This window comes from Pangasianodon hypophthalmus, chromosome 2, assembly GCF_027358585.1.
Source record: "Pangasianodon hypophthalmus isolate fPanHyp1 chromosome 2, fPanHyp1.pri, whole genome shotgun sequence".
Taxonomy (NCBI): Eukaryota; Metazoa; Chordata; class Actinopteri; order Siluriformes; family Pangasiidae; genus Pangasianodon; species Pangasianodon hypophthalmus.
This window is the reverse complement of record NC_069711.1, coordinates 31,262,827-31,283,123: the sequence shown is the minus strand read 5'-3', so window position 1 is coordinate 31,283,123 and position 20,297 is coordinate 31,262,827. Positions and strand designations below refer to the sequence as shown.

Below are 20,297 nucleotides of genomic sequence, written 5' to 3'. Positions count from 1 at the left end.
CATGTTTTTCTCATATTAGCTGGCTTGCTAAAATATAATACGTAAAAAAATGTAAAAATGCATGTGCATCTATAACTACATGATTCAAATAAACAGGAACAGCAGCACTGATTCAGTGTTGTGTATTCTGGTAGTGTCAGATATTTTTCATTAAAATCTCTGTGTATAGTGGCAATAGTGAAAGGAAACATGAACAGACAGGGAAAAACCGTATCCTTATTACCTCAAACTCACTTTGAATGTTAGTGTTTATGTGAAACCATTTTCTGCATGAGCCTGGATTGCGCTGCTTGATGATATCAGAACATAGGTCTATCGTTAGGGGATCTTCGTCCTATAATCTGACATGGAGAACAGACATTATATCACAGTTTGTTATAGAATCCGGCCAAGATTTTATTAGGATCTCATATACAGATCCAGTGTGGCAAGTAATAATCTTAAAAAGACTGCACAATAATCACACAGTGTAAAACAGTCTTAATGAGAGTGGTAAATCCAGTAGAGAATGTAAAACAGTGGGATTTACCAGTGAGAACGATGCAGAGTCTGTATTTAAATTTAAAAGGTAATACCATTTGAACCCTTTAATTAGTGTCAGATTTGCATACAATAAAGGCTTATTGAACAAAGTGTCAAAGATCAGACAGCCGTGATATACAGCGAAGATTCAGTGCTGCATACATCATCCTTCATATACCTTTAGAATGAGCACACATCATTTTTTCCCCCCTTTGAACAACACTTACAATCATTTCCGTCTGGTGGACCACACAGATCTTCCACTTCTATATTACAACAGTTGAAAGGGGTGTCCTGTACAAAATAAAGCAGCCCTGTATCATGAGAAGGCACATAAATCTCCTTCTGAGGCTAAAGACAAGCACTAAAGGAATGGTAAGCAACAAAAGAAAGAGAATGCAGTGGTGAAGGAGGTTATTACAGCATTTAAACTGTGTGTTTGTCCTGTAACCTCAGTTTTAACTGAAGTTTAATAAGTGTTTTCAAGCATAACATTCCTCCTGAATTTTTTTTTTGAAAGTTTTGATCTGCATTCTTCTTAGTCGGCTGCATTCAGTACACACTAAATCATTCTACACTGGCCCTCAGAGGTTTCCATATCTGAATAGGGCTATTGAGTGAACACTTGTTTGTTTTCCCCTGATATCTTTCCCCGAATAGTTTCTAAATCATAGCGGGGATCTGATTAAATCTTAACTTTCCAAGAATGGCCTGCTTTCATCTATTAACACACACACAAGCACACATGTAGTTGCACAGTCACTCTTTGTGATGCTTGAATTCAACAGCAAATGCAGGCAGACATGCAAGCCGAATTAATTTGGCCCCACACACACACACACACACACACACACACACACACACACACCCACACCCCTCAGTCAAACACCTAGCAGAGTGAGCATTCTGAGAGATATGCATCTATTTATTCTAATACATTTATTGTAATATATTCCAGTATACCAAAGCAATTAGCAGTCACCATCATTTCAGTGTTAATTATTATATTTTAGACAACAGCACTGTTGAATACTTTAATCTGATTAGCCAAATGGTGATTAATTTTCTATAACAGAAGCCCTGACAATAGTACCAGCTGCAAGAAAAATCCCAGGTTTATATTAATGCACTCATTCTAATAAATTACACTAGTAAAAACTAACAACTAGTAATAACTTCTACAAGGACCTCTATGGCTGAGGCTCCACATAATTTAATTAAAATAATAAATGTATTAAAAAACATGTTGTAAAAAGTATACGGAAGGAGTCGCCAGTGTCAGCACATTGTAACAGTCAGAGGTAAAATAGCAACTTTGACAAGCTGCATTTTATTTTTGTTTTATTACCTGCAAGAGAGACGAAAAGAGATGTTGGTGAAGGAATGCTGCTACAACATAAGTAATAACCGGAAGTAACTTGTTTTTCAGACATTCCACAGAATTAAAAGTAACTATAAACTGATAAAAAGTATGGAGTGTCGTTCTTTAATTAATAGAAAAATGTAATTGTTGGCAAATTGCTATGGTGTAGGAGGAATAAAACACTTCAGGTCTTGCTGTTGTAGAAAAAAGGATCAACTTCAGGGTGTAACAGTAACTCTGTTACATATCATTGATTATTTTATATAACAGCATGTTTTATTATAGTTTTAAATATAAATTGCTCTTATTTTTGTAATTTCTCTGTATTTTATGTTAAATGGTTAGAACTGTGAAGAAGTGTAATTAAAAACATGATCTATAATATCAGCATATCTTTATTGTGCAGACATTTTACAGAATGGAAAATAATAACACTAACCCGTAAATTTTAGGATAGTAACGGCGTTGGTGTGGTACCCACAGAAAGAGGTCTTTTGTACCCTCGGTAGCCTGACCATAGTCACATCTTAAGGATGGCCTGTACCTGTAGGGCTACATTTACATGGTTTACACCTTGCAGAGTGAAAAAGCTGACTAACTGTACACATTTTGACTATTACTTTTTTGGACCTGTGCAGGGCAGAGGCTCCCCAGGACAGTATTATATGAACCCTGCTCTAGAGGATTACACTCTGTTGCCTGATTCTGTTATTGAAGTGGATTTTTTAGATCATGTAACATTCAGAGCGAGCTTAGATAAATCAGCACTGAGGAATGTGACTGTAGCATATCACGAGTATTAGTGCAGGATTAAAGACTGATAGCACAGGACCTTTGAGAGATCAGAAGCCCTGTATATCACAGTTCTCAGTCTACTAATCTACAGAGCGTTTCTGCCTGTCAGATTAGTGTTCAATTCCAAGTGAGAAAATATGACCAGGTTTCACAGAACCACTGCTATGAGCCTTCTTGTAGAACATTTGGCCAGATCCTGCAGATCTACTGACAGGTATACAGTTAGTAACTGTATAACATACTGCAAGGTTTAACAGTGCAGTACTACATCTGATTACTGACAGAGTCCTGTAGAGTCAGAGTTTCTCTATTATCAGATCATTTCCATACAGACACTCCATCTCACTTACAAAGAAATTATCTGAATACATAAACATGTTTGGTTGAATTGGCACCTGAGGATAGGAATTGGATAATATAAGATTAATTAAGTTCTTGAAACATTCTACATGTCTGCAGGTAATAGATGTGTAAATACTCCTAACCTCCTGAACCACAGAGAGCAGGTTGTAGGCGGTGCCGTAACCTGGATAAAAACACTAATCCATGGAGTGAAGTAATTAAAGGGAGTCGCACAGGCTACTGCTTTATTGCAGACTCGGATTAAACAGAAGCAGCTTGCAGTTACAGGCAGAGTTATCCTGTAATTGATACAGGACTTTTCTCTCCAGGTACGTCTAAGGAGCAAATCCTGGATTGTACACACTAGCAAGTCTGGTAATCACACATGCCTGTAGCATGCAGGCGTTTATCACAAGTATTAATTTCTTTTATGGCCATAATGCTCAGAACTTATTATGATGTACATTATATCACTTAAGCCACTTCTTTAAATACAACAAAAGACAAAAAGCGTAAAATAGTGCAAAACTTTCTTCGTGGTTATAGACTAGTAAGTTAGCGCATGATGATGTTATCCTCTGATTGGGAACTGTTAGACAGTGCCCAGGTTACATGAGTGAGTAACTGGATAAATAACCTAATTAATAAATTAATAAAATAGACACCAGGCATTAAAATCTACATACACCAGTAGAAATGAAATGGAAAAATTCAGTTAAGAGTAAAAAATAGGCACTGAATCCTGTGAAAGTCATTCACAGGGAGCTTTAGGAAATATTCATATGTTCATAGATACACACACACACACACACACACACACACACAACTTGCGTCTGCTTTACTCACCGCTGTATTCTTCACCTACTTTATACGTGAGGCCCTAGGTAAACAGGCACAGGAAAAAACACATAATGCACTGAAGACACTGCAAGAAAAATCAAACAAACAGCCTAACTACAGAGTTTAGAAAGCCACAGGGTTCAGAACTAGTCTGGACAGGACACACATTTCCTTAAAACTACTCACTCTGCAGCAGCGTCCAGATCTCAATCTGAATAGAGCTGTCAAGACGCATCAAGACATGTTTACACAATGTCATCAGAACTTGAGCAGTAACACTTTAAAGCCGTATTGTTTGGTGTGTAAAGAGCCAACGATGCTGATGGAGAGGGTCCAGGGCTCACACACACATTCGGAACAGTCAGAGAGGTGAAGCATCACTAAGGCAGTCAGCCTGGGAAAATAAATAAAATCACACAACGCATCAGCCTGAGAAGTGCACAACGTAACGCAAAAGCACCATCATACACAAGAGCAACCACAGCACAGCCTGCACCATTATCGTCTTTTTCAGCCATATGGACTTCAAGCCATACGGACTTCTTTTCCTCCCATAGCCACACTAAAGCAATTATACACATCTGTCAGTCTAATTCTGTTCGATCTTAATTTGCAGTCAGAAATTAGTCTAAGTACTTTCTTTCTTAACTTCAACTACAATCATTGTAAACTAAGACAATTATACAACCACCAAGGTTTATCATGTTTTGGGTGATTTACACAAACTCAGAGTTAAAATATTGGGGTTACATTGAGGAACACTTATTTATATGTATTTATTTGTATAAAATCCAGTAAAATTACTCAAGATTTTTAGATTCCTTAGGTCGAACTCAAAGTGCTACTCAGCTTGGGCTCCACCTGAGGAGAAGAAAGAAAAAAAAAAAATAAATCACTCATAGCCCAAAATCCAAAGCTCCTGTCCTGAGCTTTAGCCAAGGTATCACAACCCAGTGTAGTTCAGTATATTCCTGCTCTAATACACCTGATTCAAATATGTAACGTTCTTGTGTTGACACATGCGTGCTTGTAAAAGGACTGCTCTTATGGAATATTTTCCCTTCGCTGAGTAAGGAATAAAAACCTCAGTGACGTGCTGTTACACGAAAACTTGGTGGAAACCTTAAAAACCAGTCTTACCTTTGACTTTTGCAAAGCACTGACACTGGAGACTCCTTCCAAAAATGCTAAATAAACATTTCCTTACAGATAACCTCACCATATCATAGATTCTATGCTTCCCCTGCATCTGTAGCCAAATCAAAATCTGTAATAAAAGAGAACACACATCTGAAAGAAGATATTTAATTCAGATTGAGACAGTGCTGTGAAGAAATGAGCAAAACATCAGAAAGAATTCAAATCAAGTCCCATAATTTACCACAAGTCCACAGTGAAAACAGTCAACTGGACACACACACACATAGTGGCAATGACAGTTAAATATGATGATAGCTATAGACGGTTGGTCCTTCTCTCCCAGAAGTTACAGAGAAGGTGTGATGGTGGCCAGCACGAATAGGCTTAGCTGCAACACACACACACACGCGCGCGCGCACACACACACACACACACACACACACACACACACACACACACACACACACACACACACACACACACACAGTCAGTGAAGGAGTATTTATTAACAGTAACAGTGACTATTTATTAAGGAATGACATGTCATGCTTTTTATCCATGTTCTTTTTCCTTTTCATTCTCTCTCCAAGTTAATAAGACAATAAATGCAGTTTTTTTTACTGAGAACCACAAAGCGGTTTTCCTGTGTCAAAAAACTTAATAGAACAGCTTTATGTTTATGACTAAGCTCAAGAACAAAATTTAATCTTAACCACAGACACAAATATGTGTTTGTCCACTTTATACAAGCACTGGCAGAATGTACTTAGATTTTTGGAATTATTGGCACCCTTCTAGAAAACAAACTGAGACCTATTTTAATTTCCACGGAAAGCGTCATTCTTTAAATCATTGTTTTTGCAGAACAAAATGCACTACTTGAGAAAAAATGTGTTATTGTGTTAATATAGAACTGATTCAAAATTTTTTAAAGCTCAAAATACCAGTAATTACATGCTTTATTCATTTGATATATTTCTTTTCATGTCAATAATTTTGGAGTTGACTATAAAAAAAACGTACATGCAGATATTCTAAAAGTGGATTCAGTATGTTCGCACAGTCTCTGTGTGTATCTGCACAAACGTGTGACTCACCAATGAGAGCAGGGTGACCGCAGCAGGCCATGTTCTTGGCTCTTATTGTGTCTTTGATGCGGTCCACCTCCTGCTGGTAGAGTCTGCGCTCTCGTGATGCGCTCTGTTTGGCCTCTCTGAGTGCGCACTCGAGAGCCTTCACCCGCTCCATCATCGCACACAGACGCTTCTCCAGTTTGGGCAGCTCACAGCGCAGGTCTGCGTTTTCTCGTACCAGCTGCCAGGAGAGGGAGCATGACAGTGTTTAAAAAGAGACCTCGCGTACCTAGCAGGAAACCTAATCTCACCTAAACACACACACGTAGATCCTGATTGTGAAGTACTTCGATAAATGCACTTTGTTTCTATATGATAGGTATAAATAATATAAACTTAACCTTTACTTTAAATGATAACTTTAATACAAATGTGTTCTGTGACTAAAATATTATTGTACATGTTTAAATGATGTGCCTTGCAAAAAATTACATCAAGTGAAAATATCTTGAATATAATTAAATTTATCTAGTATTTCCTACTATAAGATTAGAATAAACCACATATATGATTAATTAACCTATTTCTAGACATTTGATACTAATTTCAAGTTTAAAATATTCTTGCTCTATTGGCAGGTAATTTAGCTAATTTTCAGTGTTTATTTCTAGAAAGAAACAAAATTCTGCCAAAAACAAGAAAATATAAAGCTTTGAAATAGTAATAGTAATCTTTCATAATCTTCATTTGTTTTCTGGTAATCTTATAATATGAAATACTAAAAATTAGTAAAAAAAATATAAATAAATTTATATTTTTATATATATATATATATATATATATATATATATATATATATATATATATATATATTACACACACACAGACACTATACACACACTATGTATATATATATATATATATATATATATATATATATATATATATATATATATATATATATACATACATTGTATATACATATATATACAAGATAAATCTATAAAAATAAATCTGTACTGAGTGAGTCTGTGAATTTTTTTTCTTTACAGTTAAGAAGGTTCCTGGCTGCCAAAAATGTGAGAACCCCTGATTTATACTTGACTTGCATATACTTGCACTCTTACTCAATTACATTTCCATTAAAACCATGGTTTGTTTACTCTTTACATTTTAATTTAGACCTTCCAAATACTGAAATATTCAATATGACTCAAAATAGCTTTTCTATTGCTTTGGTCCTAGCATTTAATATCTATTCATTAACCATTATTAAAACATTAAATCAAATCCATGATTGAATTAGTTTGTAAAGGTCTCATGAAAAATGTATACCAAGTCAAACAAAAAGAACAGCGTGGTTGGATTTTATTTGATTTCACATAAATTAAGTTGTAAGAAATGGTATGAACATTAAACCCATCTTAACCCTAATCTCATAACTTTTCACACAGAGTTATTAGTCCAAATAATCACAATTGTTCAAGTGTGAGAACATGATGAAGGAAACAAAAACACCGTAGTTTCTGAAATAGTCATGTGTATAAACAATTGTACAATAGACTTTGAGCTCATGTGTCTGCTTGTTAGGACTTGTGTGTTTACCTGTTTATGGACTTTGGTGAGCTGTTCTAGATTGTTCTCCAGGAAGGAGATCTTATGTTTATGTAACACGTGGCTTCCTCCATCCTCACAGTCCGGGACAGTGCTCTGCCAGTCAGCATCACCATCATTACGTTAAAAGTGCTCTAGTAACAAGCTCTAGTAAGTGCTACCACAAGGCTGTACTGTATTGTGAGAACTGTACTGTTTAACATGTCTTTAATACAGTAAATGGCACGTTTTCCTACCAAGTATCAACCAGAGGTACCATGTTAAAGTAATGGCTTCCCTACTTACTGTAAACGTAGTCAATAAGCCAAAACATCATTTTTACACTGGAACTACAAGGCTAAAGTTCCTACTGAGGAACCCTGCTTGGTCTGACCAGCTACCAGCTACCAAAACACCTTCAGGAAAAGACAGTCTGCCAGTTTGACCAGTTTTGTACACAAGATAATAATCACAAGGTACCTTTTTCACACGTGTAGTTAGATCCTTCACAAACATCTTCCGCAAGTTATGTAGAGACTGGAGTTGTCGGGCCTGATACAGAACACGCATATACAGAGTTTAGGATTTCTGAGACAGTGTCCCTGATATCATTCTTGGATATTAATCTTACACCTTCAGTATGGAATTCAGTGCCTAAACACACATACTTTAAATTTATTAGCAACTTGCTGAAGATTTGAATCATTGAAGAATTGGGGACACTTTAATGTACAGTACAAGGCATTTCCAGGATGAGGATTGGAAAATATACTGCTGTAGAAGAAGTGTGACTCTTCAGCTGACACACACACATTTTATACACACACACACACACACACACACACACACACACACACACACACACACACACACACACACACATATGTATGTATATAAAAAAAAAAAAAAAAAAACACTTTTCAAAACTCACCAATGTCTCTTCAAAGCCTCTCAGCTCATCACTGGTGTGCTCTGTCTTCTCATTAGACACGCTGTGTACAGTACAACAACACAGTGTTACATCATGATTTGCTCATTTGTAGTGTGTGTGTGTGTGTATCTCTGTACGAGTGTGTCGTTTTATACAACGAGGCCTACATTAGTTTCTGTAGTTTGATTTCTTTCTCCTGCTCTCGCATCCTCAGTGTTTCATATTCACACTGCAGCCTTTTCTGCTCCAGCAACAGATTCTCGTTAAACTTGAGAGGGAAAAAAGATATTTAATAATGAAACATTTTTATGAGTGTTCCAAGAAGGTGTGTGTGTGCTCTTTTACTCCTTCAGTTCATCCAACATCCTCTGTTTGTTGTTGAACTCCTCGCGCAGTTGAGCCAACATCTTCGACTGAGTCTCTCTGTGACCTTCAGTCAGAGCATCCTACAAAACACATACACAGATCTCTGGTTTTTAATCTTCAAGGGAGCATTAATTTTTCATCAAGCTTTTCAGAGTAGAAAAATCACACTGTGTCAGGTGTAATTTTGGTCCTCCTACTACACACACCCACGTAAAGGAATTCATCAAGATTCCTAAAAGTACATAAGAGTTTTCATAACTTGAGAGGCATCATAGTGAGTTAGGAATGAACAAAATGGCTGCAGTCAGCCTAAACGAGAGTGGGTTACTCGACCACTCAGCTAGAAACCTAGAAACGTGACACGGTTTTATGCACTGTGGGTGGAGACAAGTAGGAAATGAATCATGTAATATTTATGCATATTAATAATAACACAAAAAAACAGTTAGTGGAGCTAACCAGAGAACATCACAGAGGTGACAATATTGCTAATAAGAAACTTCTAGCAGGCAGAGAGAAAAAAAAAAACAAAAAACAAAAATGACCAGAATGCCCCTCCAGTATGCCGCTGGGCAAGACGGTAATTTATTTATTAATTTATTTTTCCATCGTTTTCAATAATAAGAAAACAACAAGGCAAATAATGTGACCACTACTTACTTAATTAGCAGCTTCGCCATATTTTTACATACTTGTTTTCTATTGGTTCACAAGACTCACGTGCATTGAATCACAGGTCAAAGTTCAATTAGATAAAGTTAGATAAAATGAGAGTAACCAATATCATGGTGCAAAGTTGTCTTTTACGTTCTGCATCCTTTCCCTATCAGTGAATTGGCTTTTTACGCCACATTTTATTCACGTTTGGTCTGAGTGGAGCTGAGAAAGCAGAGAAGTATAGATTTCAGGAGTCTCCTTTATTGCTGTAGCAAGGAATCAAAAACGGTAAATGTTTCGGCTAAACCGCAGATGTTAGCACCTCCGACTTTTGCACAATCGCTCCTCCTCGTTGAAAATAAGTCCATATAGTTTGAAAAACTAACTTCTACGTTCTACTCAGAGCCTTTTTACTCAAATGAGCACTTATAGCATAATTCATAGAAGTAATTGAGAAAATCCTGGTTAATTCAGGACCAGATGCTTCTTGTCTCTTGGTGCAGAGATGTATATAATACCTGGCTCTGCTGCGACTGGGTTATCTTTAGGAGCTCTTTCTGCTTCTCAAGTTCACACAAATCCCGGTTGCTTTCTGCAAAGAGAAAAAGTCATATTCATTATGAGACCAAATTTCCTTTTATTTCTCTTTCCATATACATAGTGTAGCTAACACACGTAATTATTCTGTAACAGGACAACTATAGATTGAAAAGTCTTCAGGGCAGAGGAATTATTGGTTTCTCAGTAATGTTACAAGCTGCATTTTTTTGTCTTATTAAGAGAGAGAAAAACTGAGAGTCTGTTCACATCTGCTATAAATGATAACAGGAACTTGTTTCACAGATGTTCCACAACATTAAACATAGGTACAAATGGTTAAATAAATGACTATATGTCAGTATCAATAATTTTTAAACATTTTTTTGCAAATAGTCGTGGTATAAGAGGAATAAAATACTTCAGGATGTGCTGTTATTTGAAAGTAATCAACTTCATGGTGGTACCAGTGACTCCACTTCATCACACTATGATATCATTAATTATTTTCCATAACAGCATCAAAGGCATCCACATTCATTTGTTCACCAGCTGCTTGCTCAGAGTTACCGTATGTGTGAAGTTTGGTTATCTCTTCAGCAAGCGTGCGCTGAGTGATCTCCAGCGATCTCCTCGTCTCCTCGGCATTCTGCACACACTCAGTCAAAGACTTGATCTTCATCTGGTACTGTAGTCATGGCAACAAAAAGGGAAGCACTTCAGCACAGGATGTCCATCATCACTTAATGATGCTGTGAATGATAGCACACACTGACCCCTATTGATGCAATACTTTTGTCTCTTCAACGTGTTTAAGCTCTGAATGGGTTTTTTAATAGGAGGTTTTTGGGGGGTGTCTAAACTTTTGGAAGTCTATACATGTGTTCAGAGCAGGGTTAAAAATGATTTCTTTAAATACAGCTTTAAAAAGTTAGACTTCTGTATATATACACATACATTTCATCACACATATATTTTTATAGTCTTATAAAAAATGTTTGTTTATGGTTTTTAACACTGAAATCTGTTTCTAACATTAAATTCAAATAGTGAAGTTAAAGCCTGTGTATAAAATTATTTCTGAATATTTTTGGTTTAGGATTTCATGGTTGAAATTTGTTTCTATTTAAATAAATAATGAAGGCAATGTCCATGTATACATTTATTTCTGAACTAAAGTATAAGGAATAAGTAGTTTTTATTTAAAAGAAAGCTGCCTTTATTAAATGTAAATTGTTTTCATTTAGAACTTATCCAATCTCCTCACATAAGCACTGGACTGATTGGACTGATTGGGGAGAGAGAAATGCCAACAGAATTCAAAGCTTGAGAATGAAACGCCTGGCACCTCACCTGAGAGATGAGCACGTGACAGGATGCTAGCTCTCTCTCACTGGCCAGGATCTTGAACGAAGTGTGCTCATGGGTGGACTCTAACTGTTTGGTGCGATTGACAAGGCTTTTCAATTCAGACTTGAGCTTTGTGAGGAAAAGCCGAACCACTGAGAACTCGTCCTCTAAAGAAACACCATCCTCACACGTCTACAACACAGAGAGCGAGCGAGAGAGAGAGAGAGAGAAATGGTCAGAATTCAACAGGATGTTCGATGCATGTCTAATTTGGATGTGTTTGTGTACCATTTTGATTTCACTAACACAGATGGCGGTTCCCATGTCGCTCAGATCTCTCAGCAGCACATGGAGAACGTCCACTGTCCTCCTCTTCTGAACAGCGTTGAGTTCCTGCAGCTCTGCTAACTCACTCTGAGTGGCCTCTAGCATCTCCTAACACACACACACACACACACACACACACACACACACACACACACACACACACACACACAATTTGTCCTGTGAGCTGGAGCACATGTGTCTATGTAGTCTTGTTCTACATTCTCCCCAGCTGTGAGTATGTGTACAGTTAGGAGATGCTGAGTGTATATAGGGTGGCCCGTATACTCACGTTCTTCATGGCGAGCTGCTCACTGAGTGTGCGGTTGGTGTGTGTTGAGTTGGATGCCTCTTGACTCTTCTGGTTGTAGTTAAGAGCGAGTTCCTCCAGTGCAGACAGCACCTCCCTCACCTCTCCCCTCATCTCCTCGTTGTCTCTCTGCAGAGAACACAGCTCCTCCTGAACACGAGCGCAGTCCCGCTGCGACGAGGCCATGAACTACACGCAGGAGAACAAACAATTTAGCTAGTATTTGCTTTACATTCATTTTGTTATGGTAGATACATCTTCATATAATGGTACAGAATATAACTTCTCAATGAAGAGCCACAACATTACACAGCTTTGCACTGGACTTGTTTCATCTCTAACTCTGCCAATAATAATAATAAAACAACAAATTTTAAAAATTATTTATACAGTGTTCTGTTTGTGCCAGGAATCCTCAGAACTTTAGCACATACAAAGAGAAAGCAGTCATAATTTCTGCTTTTTTTTTTAGTCATGAAATGTCTGGCACCAGACAATCTTAAACAATGTTATGAAACATACACTGATTGTCAAAAATTGCCAGTCAAAATACCTTTTTTTATTGGTTAAACAAGCTATAGTGTCATTTTATATACCCAAAAATTATTAACCCTGTTAGGAATTAGGAATCATGGGCTGAATTGGGTGTGAAAATAAATCTCTGTAGGGTTTAAGCTCTCCAGTGTCCAAGTTTGACAATCCCAATGTATGCTATGATAGATCTGTTCGTGGTATACTGTAGGTAGTTGACAGTCTCTGACCTCTTCCTGCACTTCCATCTGTAGCCTTAGTTTCTCCACCAGCTGTGTCTGTAGGTTAATCTCTTCATCCTACAGAGAGACACAATCCATCACTTATTCATCTAACTCACTCACTCAGTAGATGTAGGTCTAATGCTCAATGTGTGTATTTAACGCCAGCGTGCAGATGTAAAGTCATTCAGGCACATGTACACACCTTATCATCCAGTAGTTTGTACAGGTTGTTGATGTTCTCCTCGTACTGACCGTTCTCCAAAGCTGGCATTTCAGAAGTCAAGCCATTACTGATGATTGGTGTGCGGTCACTAAGCTCTTCCTGTTTTTTGTTACTCAGTTGCTCCATCACAGGTACACACACACCTGAGATACACCACATAAACATATTCAGGTGCCTGCCCTATTTCTGCAACCTATCCAGTGGTTGATCTGTGGTATGCCATGGGATAGGATAATCTGAGATTTAAAGCCCAGCCTAAAATTTGGACACCACTAGAGATTGCTGGAGAAGCAAAATCAGCCTCAAAATCGGCACAAGCATCCTGCAGACATTAGACATACAGGTAACAGCACAAAGATACACACACAAAATAAAAGACAATATAACAAGTGGAATAAACACACAATCCTGATAAAACCCCAAGTAGAACTTTCTGGATTTTTTTTTCCTCTGTCAGTTGTGTCCATTAATTTCTCTCACCAGTTCTGCACTGACTGAGCTCTATCTGTAGTTTCTCTATGAGCTCTTTCATATTAACGCCTTTCTGTTTCTCTTTGTCATATTTCTTCTTCCACTCCTCTGCTGTCAGCTCCAAATTCACACACACTGTGTTCCTGATGCTCTTTGCTCTGTTGGGGAAAACACACACACACACACACACACACACACACATTTACATATGTTTTCCATTGTATTAGATGTATAGTACAATGATGTATAGTACAATTGCAGTGATAAGATCAGAAAGTGAAAAATAAATCTGGAAATACATTTATTCTTTCCCACACACCCCTCAGCAAACGTCATTCATTTGTCAAGCTTGAAACTGAGTAAAGAGAAAATAAACCAAAAACAGCTGATTCAGCTGTGTGTATTTATGTGTATTTACAACATAGCTTTTTTTTTTTTTTTTTTTTTTGCACCTTTACACATTTATGTATTACCTTTTTCCAAAGAGGAGTGTAGATCTCGTCTCGGCCTCGTTAAAGGCAGATGGAGAGCAGCAGATGATGATGGTGGTCCTGCAGTTTCCACCCAGAGAATCCTGAAGGATCCGAGTCATCTTACTGTCACGGTACGGCACGTGGGTTTTCTACAACACACACAAACACACACACACACACACACACACACACACACACACAAGGCCTTCTGCATTTCTTGATCGCTATGTCTTTTCTGATATAAAACACAGCCGGTCCATGACGACAGGGTTGCCAGGTCTGCTATTTATCTGTGCTATTTTTGATCTGCTGCCACAAGTTGATTTTTTTTGCCTGCAGATTGTGAAGTTTGGGCATGTTGGATCAAAATCAAATCAAACAGGTGATTTGGAGGTTTTTACCTGCAAACTGTAAATGCAAAATATATGACTTGTGTATGTGAGAATGAAACAGGTGAAATTGTGCATCTGTTATTTATTGCAAGCATAGTACAAGTGTATGAAAAAACATTTATTGTATGCTTGCTATGCATCAGTAATGGTTTAGTTGTAGTTATTCTTTATTTTGAAAATGATGTATAACAATGAAAATACAAGATTATTGCAGGACCTTGAAAAAGAACATACAACATGTTACTGTTTATGTTGTTTTTTCCTTTAATTTGGCAATGGTAGTCATGGTTTTGGAGTTTAGTACAGGATTTTGGGAGAATAGACCCATCATACAGATCTGGCAACCTTACATGATGAAATATCTGCTAGACACACAAACTACAGAGAGTGTAAATCTCTTACAGTCCCCTCTGCCAGTGCAGAGATTACATTGCCAAGAGCTGACAGAGACTTGTTGATCATTTTTGCTTCATCCAGCACTGCGCCTGCGGCACCAGTTTTACTGACCTGCAGGACAACAGCAGAAACAGCGACTTTCAGCAGATAACCATGCTGCACAGCTCATTTTAGAGTAACAGCCGTATCCGATACACAGATATACAGTAATAAATTCTTAGAAATCTGTAATAAGAAAATGAAACATCATCGAATGAGTGAACTTCCAGGATGTTTCTTTTTCTACGTGTCTGGCTGTAATGTATTACACATGGTGATATGAGCATACACTGATTTCTAGAAAACTACAGTCACATATTGTGACACAAGTAAGGAAGAAAACACTTGTTTTGGGGGGGTGCTATTATAGAAAAACAATCAACAACAGGGTCACATGATGCAGCCTGATGAAGTGGAGTTACTGTTACCACCATGAAGTTGATTAATTTCCTATAACAGAATGTCCTACTACGTGTTATATGTTTTATTTCTCTTATAGCATAGCAATTTGCCAACACGAAATTTTTTTTCTTATTTTTTAGTTAAGAACAAGTGATTCTTTTTATCCATTCATAGTTGTATTTAATGTGGCTAAACACATTTGTTCCTGTTGTCACTTACGTTATAGCAATTACAAATAAATTGTTTCTTTCTCAAAGTTAATAAGACAAACTAAATCAATCTGATGTCAAAGCCAAGCAGCATTTTAATATTATAAAAATATTTTACTTCCCGTTTGTGTAAAATGAATGGCAACCAAATAAACCTAAAGTTTCTTCAATGTCTTTATGTCAGCTAGAACCTGATTCACACCTTCTCACTGCCAGCCAGGTCGACCAGGTAGAGTTTTCCTGTGAGTTTATGTGCCGTGTCCAGGTGCTCCTGTTTGATATTGATGAGGAAGATGCTGTGGCTACGGGAGCTGTGCTCGTTCATATCTCACACAGACACACACACATCATCATCAAGATGATATACATCCAAAATATAGCACCATTCACAATGACACACAAAAACAGAGATCGCCAGGAACTAATGTAAGCTATAAGTGGTGAGGAAATATTAAAATAAATCTCATACACCACGTAAGTAGTTAATGATTTACGTCAAAGGTGTTAAAACGAGTCTAATAGTTACTGTGGACGGAGTAAAAACACTCACTGGTTACTGCTACATGTCGGTTTGCTTTTCCATCATCAATCACGTCCATCATTTCCTCCGGACTGGAGACAAAGCGCTCAGTACAACCCTACCACATGCACACAAGATTACATTAGACTGCATCATTTTAAAAGCCTATCACACTTTTTAAACCTAAACATCTGCATTAATTCAATTCAATTTTACTTTTAACAACTGACACTGCCACAAAGCTGCTTTACAGAAATCCTGATGTAGGTTTAGATTTCTACTGAACAAGCAAGAGGCGACAGCAACAGTGAAGAAAACTCCCTGAGATGACAGCAGATAGTAGGATTATAAATCGTTATAGTATACAGGTGTAGAAGAGTAAAGATGAGCAGGATGTTCAGTATCATAGTCTTTATGATTACAGCAGCAGTTCTTATGGTTAATAATTACATACTTAGTCATGGTATCTGTAATCAGTACTAGATTATAATTTTTCAGTAATCTACTCAACACTGGCTGTAGTGAACCGTGTTACCTTTACATACGGAACACGATTTTTATTCTCATGCACCGCCAGGTTAGTCTTCGACACTACAAACACAGAAACACTCAGAGTAATTCAGGACTTTTTTTTTAATCAGAATTTTTTCCTGAGCAATATAATTATGTGACGTGACTCGCATAGATGTTGATGAAGAGACAGTTTTTACAAAGCCAATGACAGGAAATACTGGATGGTGTAGATTTTGAGTACTCCAACATATAATTCAAATATATAAAATATATAAATTTGTCTAAAACTGAAAGCAAAAACTGAAACCAAGTGAATGAAGGCTGATTATCAGGAAGAATAAATTACTTTACATGGATATAACAACATATAAAGCCTTACCATCCAACAAATCCCTGATTTTCTCCAGGTAGATTTCAAAGTAAGAAACCTGTAAGAGTCAAGTCACAAGATCAGTGTGTGCACCACAAAATGTATACACATCCAGGTAGAGGTGTGTATCAGGACTGGGATCCTGTGCGACCCAACAAAAAAGTTTATGAATCTCACTAATCATATATTCATATTTAGTAAATGCATTAATGTGGTTTAAATGACTAATTTGTTCGTATTTTGCAATAATAGAATCATTAGAAAAAGAAAAATCTGGTTAATTAGAAAATGTCGCAGGCAGATTCAAACAAAAATTGTAGCTGCTGGAGTGGGTGGGATCGGTCAAGAGTGTCTGCTGTGGTGGGTGGGAGTGGGATTTTAAAAAAAAAAAAAAGTGGTGTTCCTCACACACCACTACATCCAGGTATAAAACCCGTCCAATGGTACAGGAAGAGTCTTGTGACTCACCTTAATGTGGAACTCGAGGTTCTCCTGCATGGAGTAAATGTGATCGAATATATCATGAGCGATACGAGGAATTATCCCCATCATCTGAGGGTCATGAAGCCTCCCCTGTAAAACAAGTGTGGGTCAAGACCAACACACACACACACACACACACACACGCACACTCACTACACTCACCTCCATGGTGTGCGTTTTCCCTGATGATGTTTGGCCGTAGGTAAATATGGTGCCATTGTAGCCACCCAGAACATCTAAATATCACACACAGAATCAATTTCAAAATAAACACAACCTGAGTGTGTGTGTGTATGAGAGAGTGTGTCTTCAGACAACGATGCAATGGAATGTACCTCTGACAGTGTCTTTAGCACAGAATTCATAAACCTGCTCCTGCGTCATGTTGGGTGGCAAAACCCGGTCAAACACATAAGGCTTACCCTGAATAACACACACACACACATACACATATTTAGCAGGTTTCCCCTCAGAGAGACTTTATACAAAAGATATATTAGCACTTTGAAGTGTTTTTGGATGGAGGTAATGGAAATATTTTATGCATGACAACAAAACTGGTTCCATTTCTATTCACTGAACAAACGGTCAGTGTAATTGTGGAAAAACTGGTAAATGGTAACATTCTCTGACAGGAAAATCACTGTAATTTTAGTGTCATGTGACCTCCTACAACAGAACCCAGCTCAAGACAGGACTCACACTGAGCACCACTGTGTCACTGCCTTTAAACCTGATGCTGTGTTTGCTTCCTCTCTTGACTTCTGACTCGTTCAGAGGTCTGAACCGACACATCACTCTGACTCCGCACTCCTGCTCCATCTCTGCACATGAAACATATCAAGCCGTGTTTCAGGAAATCAACACTCAACGCTCATTTACTAAGTATTTAACACCACACAGTCTTGAGTCAGTCTTGCTGAAAGCAAATGGAGGACCAGGACTGAGGAAGTGGGAAGGTGGCGCGCGCGCTGCGGGTGCAGGTGCCATTAATTAAACTACGCGGGAACTTTAATAGTGATGAGTCGCTCGCGAACGAGTCGGCTCTCTGAGTCGGCTCCCTGAGTCGGCTCTTTGAGGTGAACTTCGAGAGGCGACTCTCATACTGTATATGAGTGAGTTTTTTCTTCTTTTTTCTTTTGTAGATGTAGGCAATAATGTTACTCTTGCTGTGTAATCAAAATGCTCCAATACAAAACCCAGACGTGTGTGTGTGTGGGTAAGATGTGCTGTATGTAGTGTAATATAGGAGATGATTAGTTTATCCATCCATCCATCCATCCATTTTCTGTACTGCATGTCCTACACAGGGTCCTGGCGAGCCTGGAGCCTAACCCAGGGGACTCAGGGCACAAAGCAGGGGACGCCCTGGACGGGGCGCCAATCCATCACAGGGCACAATCGCACACACACACACCCATCCACACACTACGGACAATTTAGAAATGCCAATCAGCCTACAAGGCATATCTTAGGACTGTTGGAGGAAACTGGAGTACCCGGAGGAAACCTCCAAAGCACAGGGAGAACATGGAAACTCTGCACACACAGGGCAGAGGCAGGAATTGAAGCCCCAACTCTGGAGGTGCAGGGCCACCACTTCCCCCACGGAAATAAACCTTCTTAATGAATTACAGACACAGCAGGCACAATAACGATGCACGGAGGCATACTGGATTTGTCAGTGCACCTTGCCCCCCCTCTATGCAATCAATTGCAATACATCTATTGCAATGTATTGTTTATGATTGTATATTTTATTCATTAGAAGGTTAGAGTAAGATTTAATTAAACAACTTAACTCCTAGTTAGACAAAGAACAACAACCACTTGCAAGATTGCATTACTGAACAGGCCTACCGGGGACAGGCCCAGGGGCCCGAGTCGGGGGGCCCCAATGCCAGAGCCTCCACATAAAGTCACTCTTATTAACTAACCAGAGTCAAAAGGCCTAAAGTCTCACTGAAAACCTAAAGAAATAGCCCACACAATAACTCTGAAGATGTCACAGGAATGAATTTCTCTGTATTTTGTGGACGTGGTGCACTTTGTTGCATGTCCTTAAATCTCTACTCCGTTTCACACAGAATCACATGCTCCATTTGTATATAATTGTTATTTTTTTAAAAAAATGCACTGCCTATGATGGGGTGGGAGGTATTGGGTGCCCAGGGGCCCATTGTCTCATAAGCCGTCCCTAAACACTAGTCATAATATCTTAAACCATATAGAAGAAAAACATTAACAAACCATTCGGGAGCTGAAAGAGTCAAGCCTCATTGACCTGGCTCACTCAAAAGAGATGGAATATAAAAAAGCAGAAGCCTAAATGGTTTTTCAGTTGTCACCCTGAAGGAACCCTTAAAGGTTTTATATATAACCCTATAAACAAAGGGCTTCCTTATCCAACAGAGTTCCAAGTATTAATTATCCAATGAATACTTAAAGAACAAATTTTGGAGTGTACCCTCCAAATCACTGTATAATTCAGTATGGTACTTTCCCCAGTAAAATGTTGGCTCTTTAAAGTGCATCATTGGACTATGTATGAAAATAAGGAGTGCATTGTTCTGATACAGACACGTCTCCTCTTGCCATAAGCACTGCTGCAGAACGTCTGTAGGATCACCACATACAGGAACCAGACAGAAAACAGCGTAGACAATTAGACCAGGAAGCTGTTGTGGTTTTTCGGTGAACTCACCCTGCCCCAAAAACTGAAACAGTTTTGTATAATAGATGCATATCTAAAATCACATACTCTTGATGGATGTTGATGACTTTTCCAACAATCAAATGAATAAGCTTGCGTGTTTATGGCTTATTAGAACCACTAGATGGCAGCATTTCATTACAAAACAAGGGATCGATTAAACTTTAGCATTGTTTTTTTAATGTTTCTGTACAG

The 20,297-nt window shown here is 38.1% G+C and overlaps 1 protein-coding gene across 1 annotated transcript; it reads right to left on the bottom strand.

Annotated features, from left to right (window-relative positions):
- Positions 1 to 274: 274 nt before the first annotated feature.
- Positions 275 to 18,963, bottom strand: LOC113538180 (kinesin heavy chain). The gene is made up of 29 exons (XM_053228371.1): positions 18,092 to 18,963; positions 17,725 to 17,812; positions 17,552 to 17,625; positions 17,375 to 17,479; positions 16,916 to 16,964; positions 16,559 to 16,614; positions 16,054 to 16,141; positions 15,706 to 15,830; positions 14,860 to 14,964; positions 14,066 to 14,214; positions 13,602 to 13,750; positions 13,101 to 13,264; positions 12,905 to 12,973; positions 12,126 to 12,332; positions 11,798 to 11,944; positions 11,513 to 11,701; positions 10,730 to 10,847; positions 10,141 to 10,214; positions 8,946 to 9,045; positions 8,767 to 8,869; positions 8,600 to 8,660; positions 8,149 to 8,220; positions 7,681 to 7,785; positions 6,100 to 6,316; positions 5,244 to 5,390; positions 4,049 to 5,129; positions 3,869 to 3,902; positions 750 to 816; positions 275 to 341 (listed from the first exon to the last, which is right to left on the bottom strand). The coding sequence occupies exons 1-25, from the start codon at positions 18,209 to 18,211 to the stop codon at positions 5,302 to 5,304; spliced, it is 2,823 nt and encodes a 940-aa protein (XP_053084346.1). The 5' UTR covers positions 18,212 to 18,963; the 3' UTR covers positions 275 to 341; positions 750 to 816; positions 3,869 to 3,902; positions 4,049 to 5,129; positions 5,244 to 5,301.
- Positions 18,964 to 20,297: the final 1,334 nt, after the last annotated feature.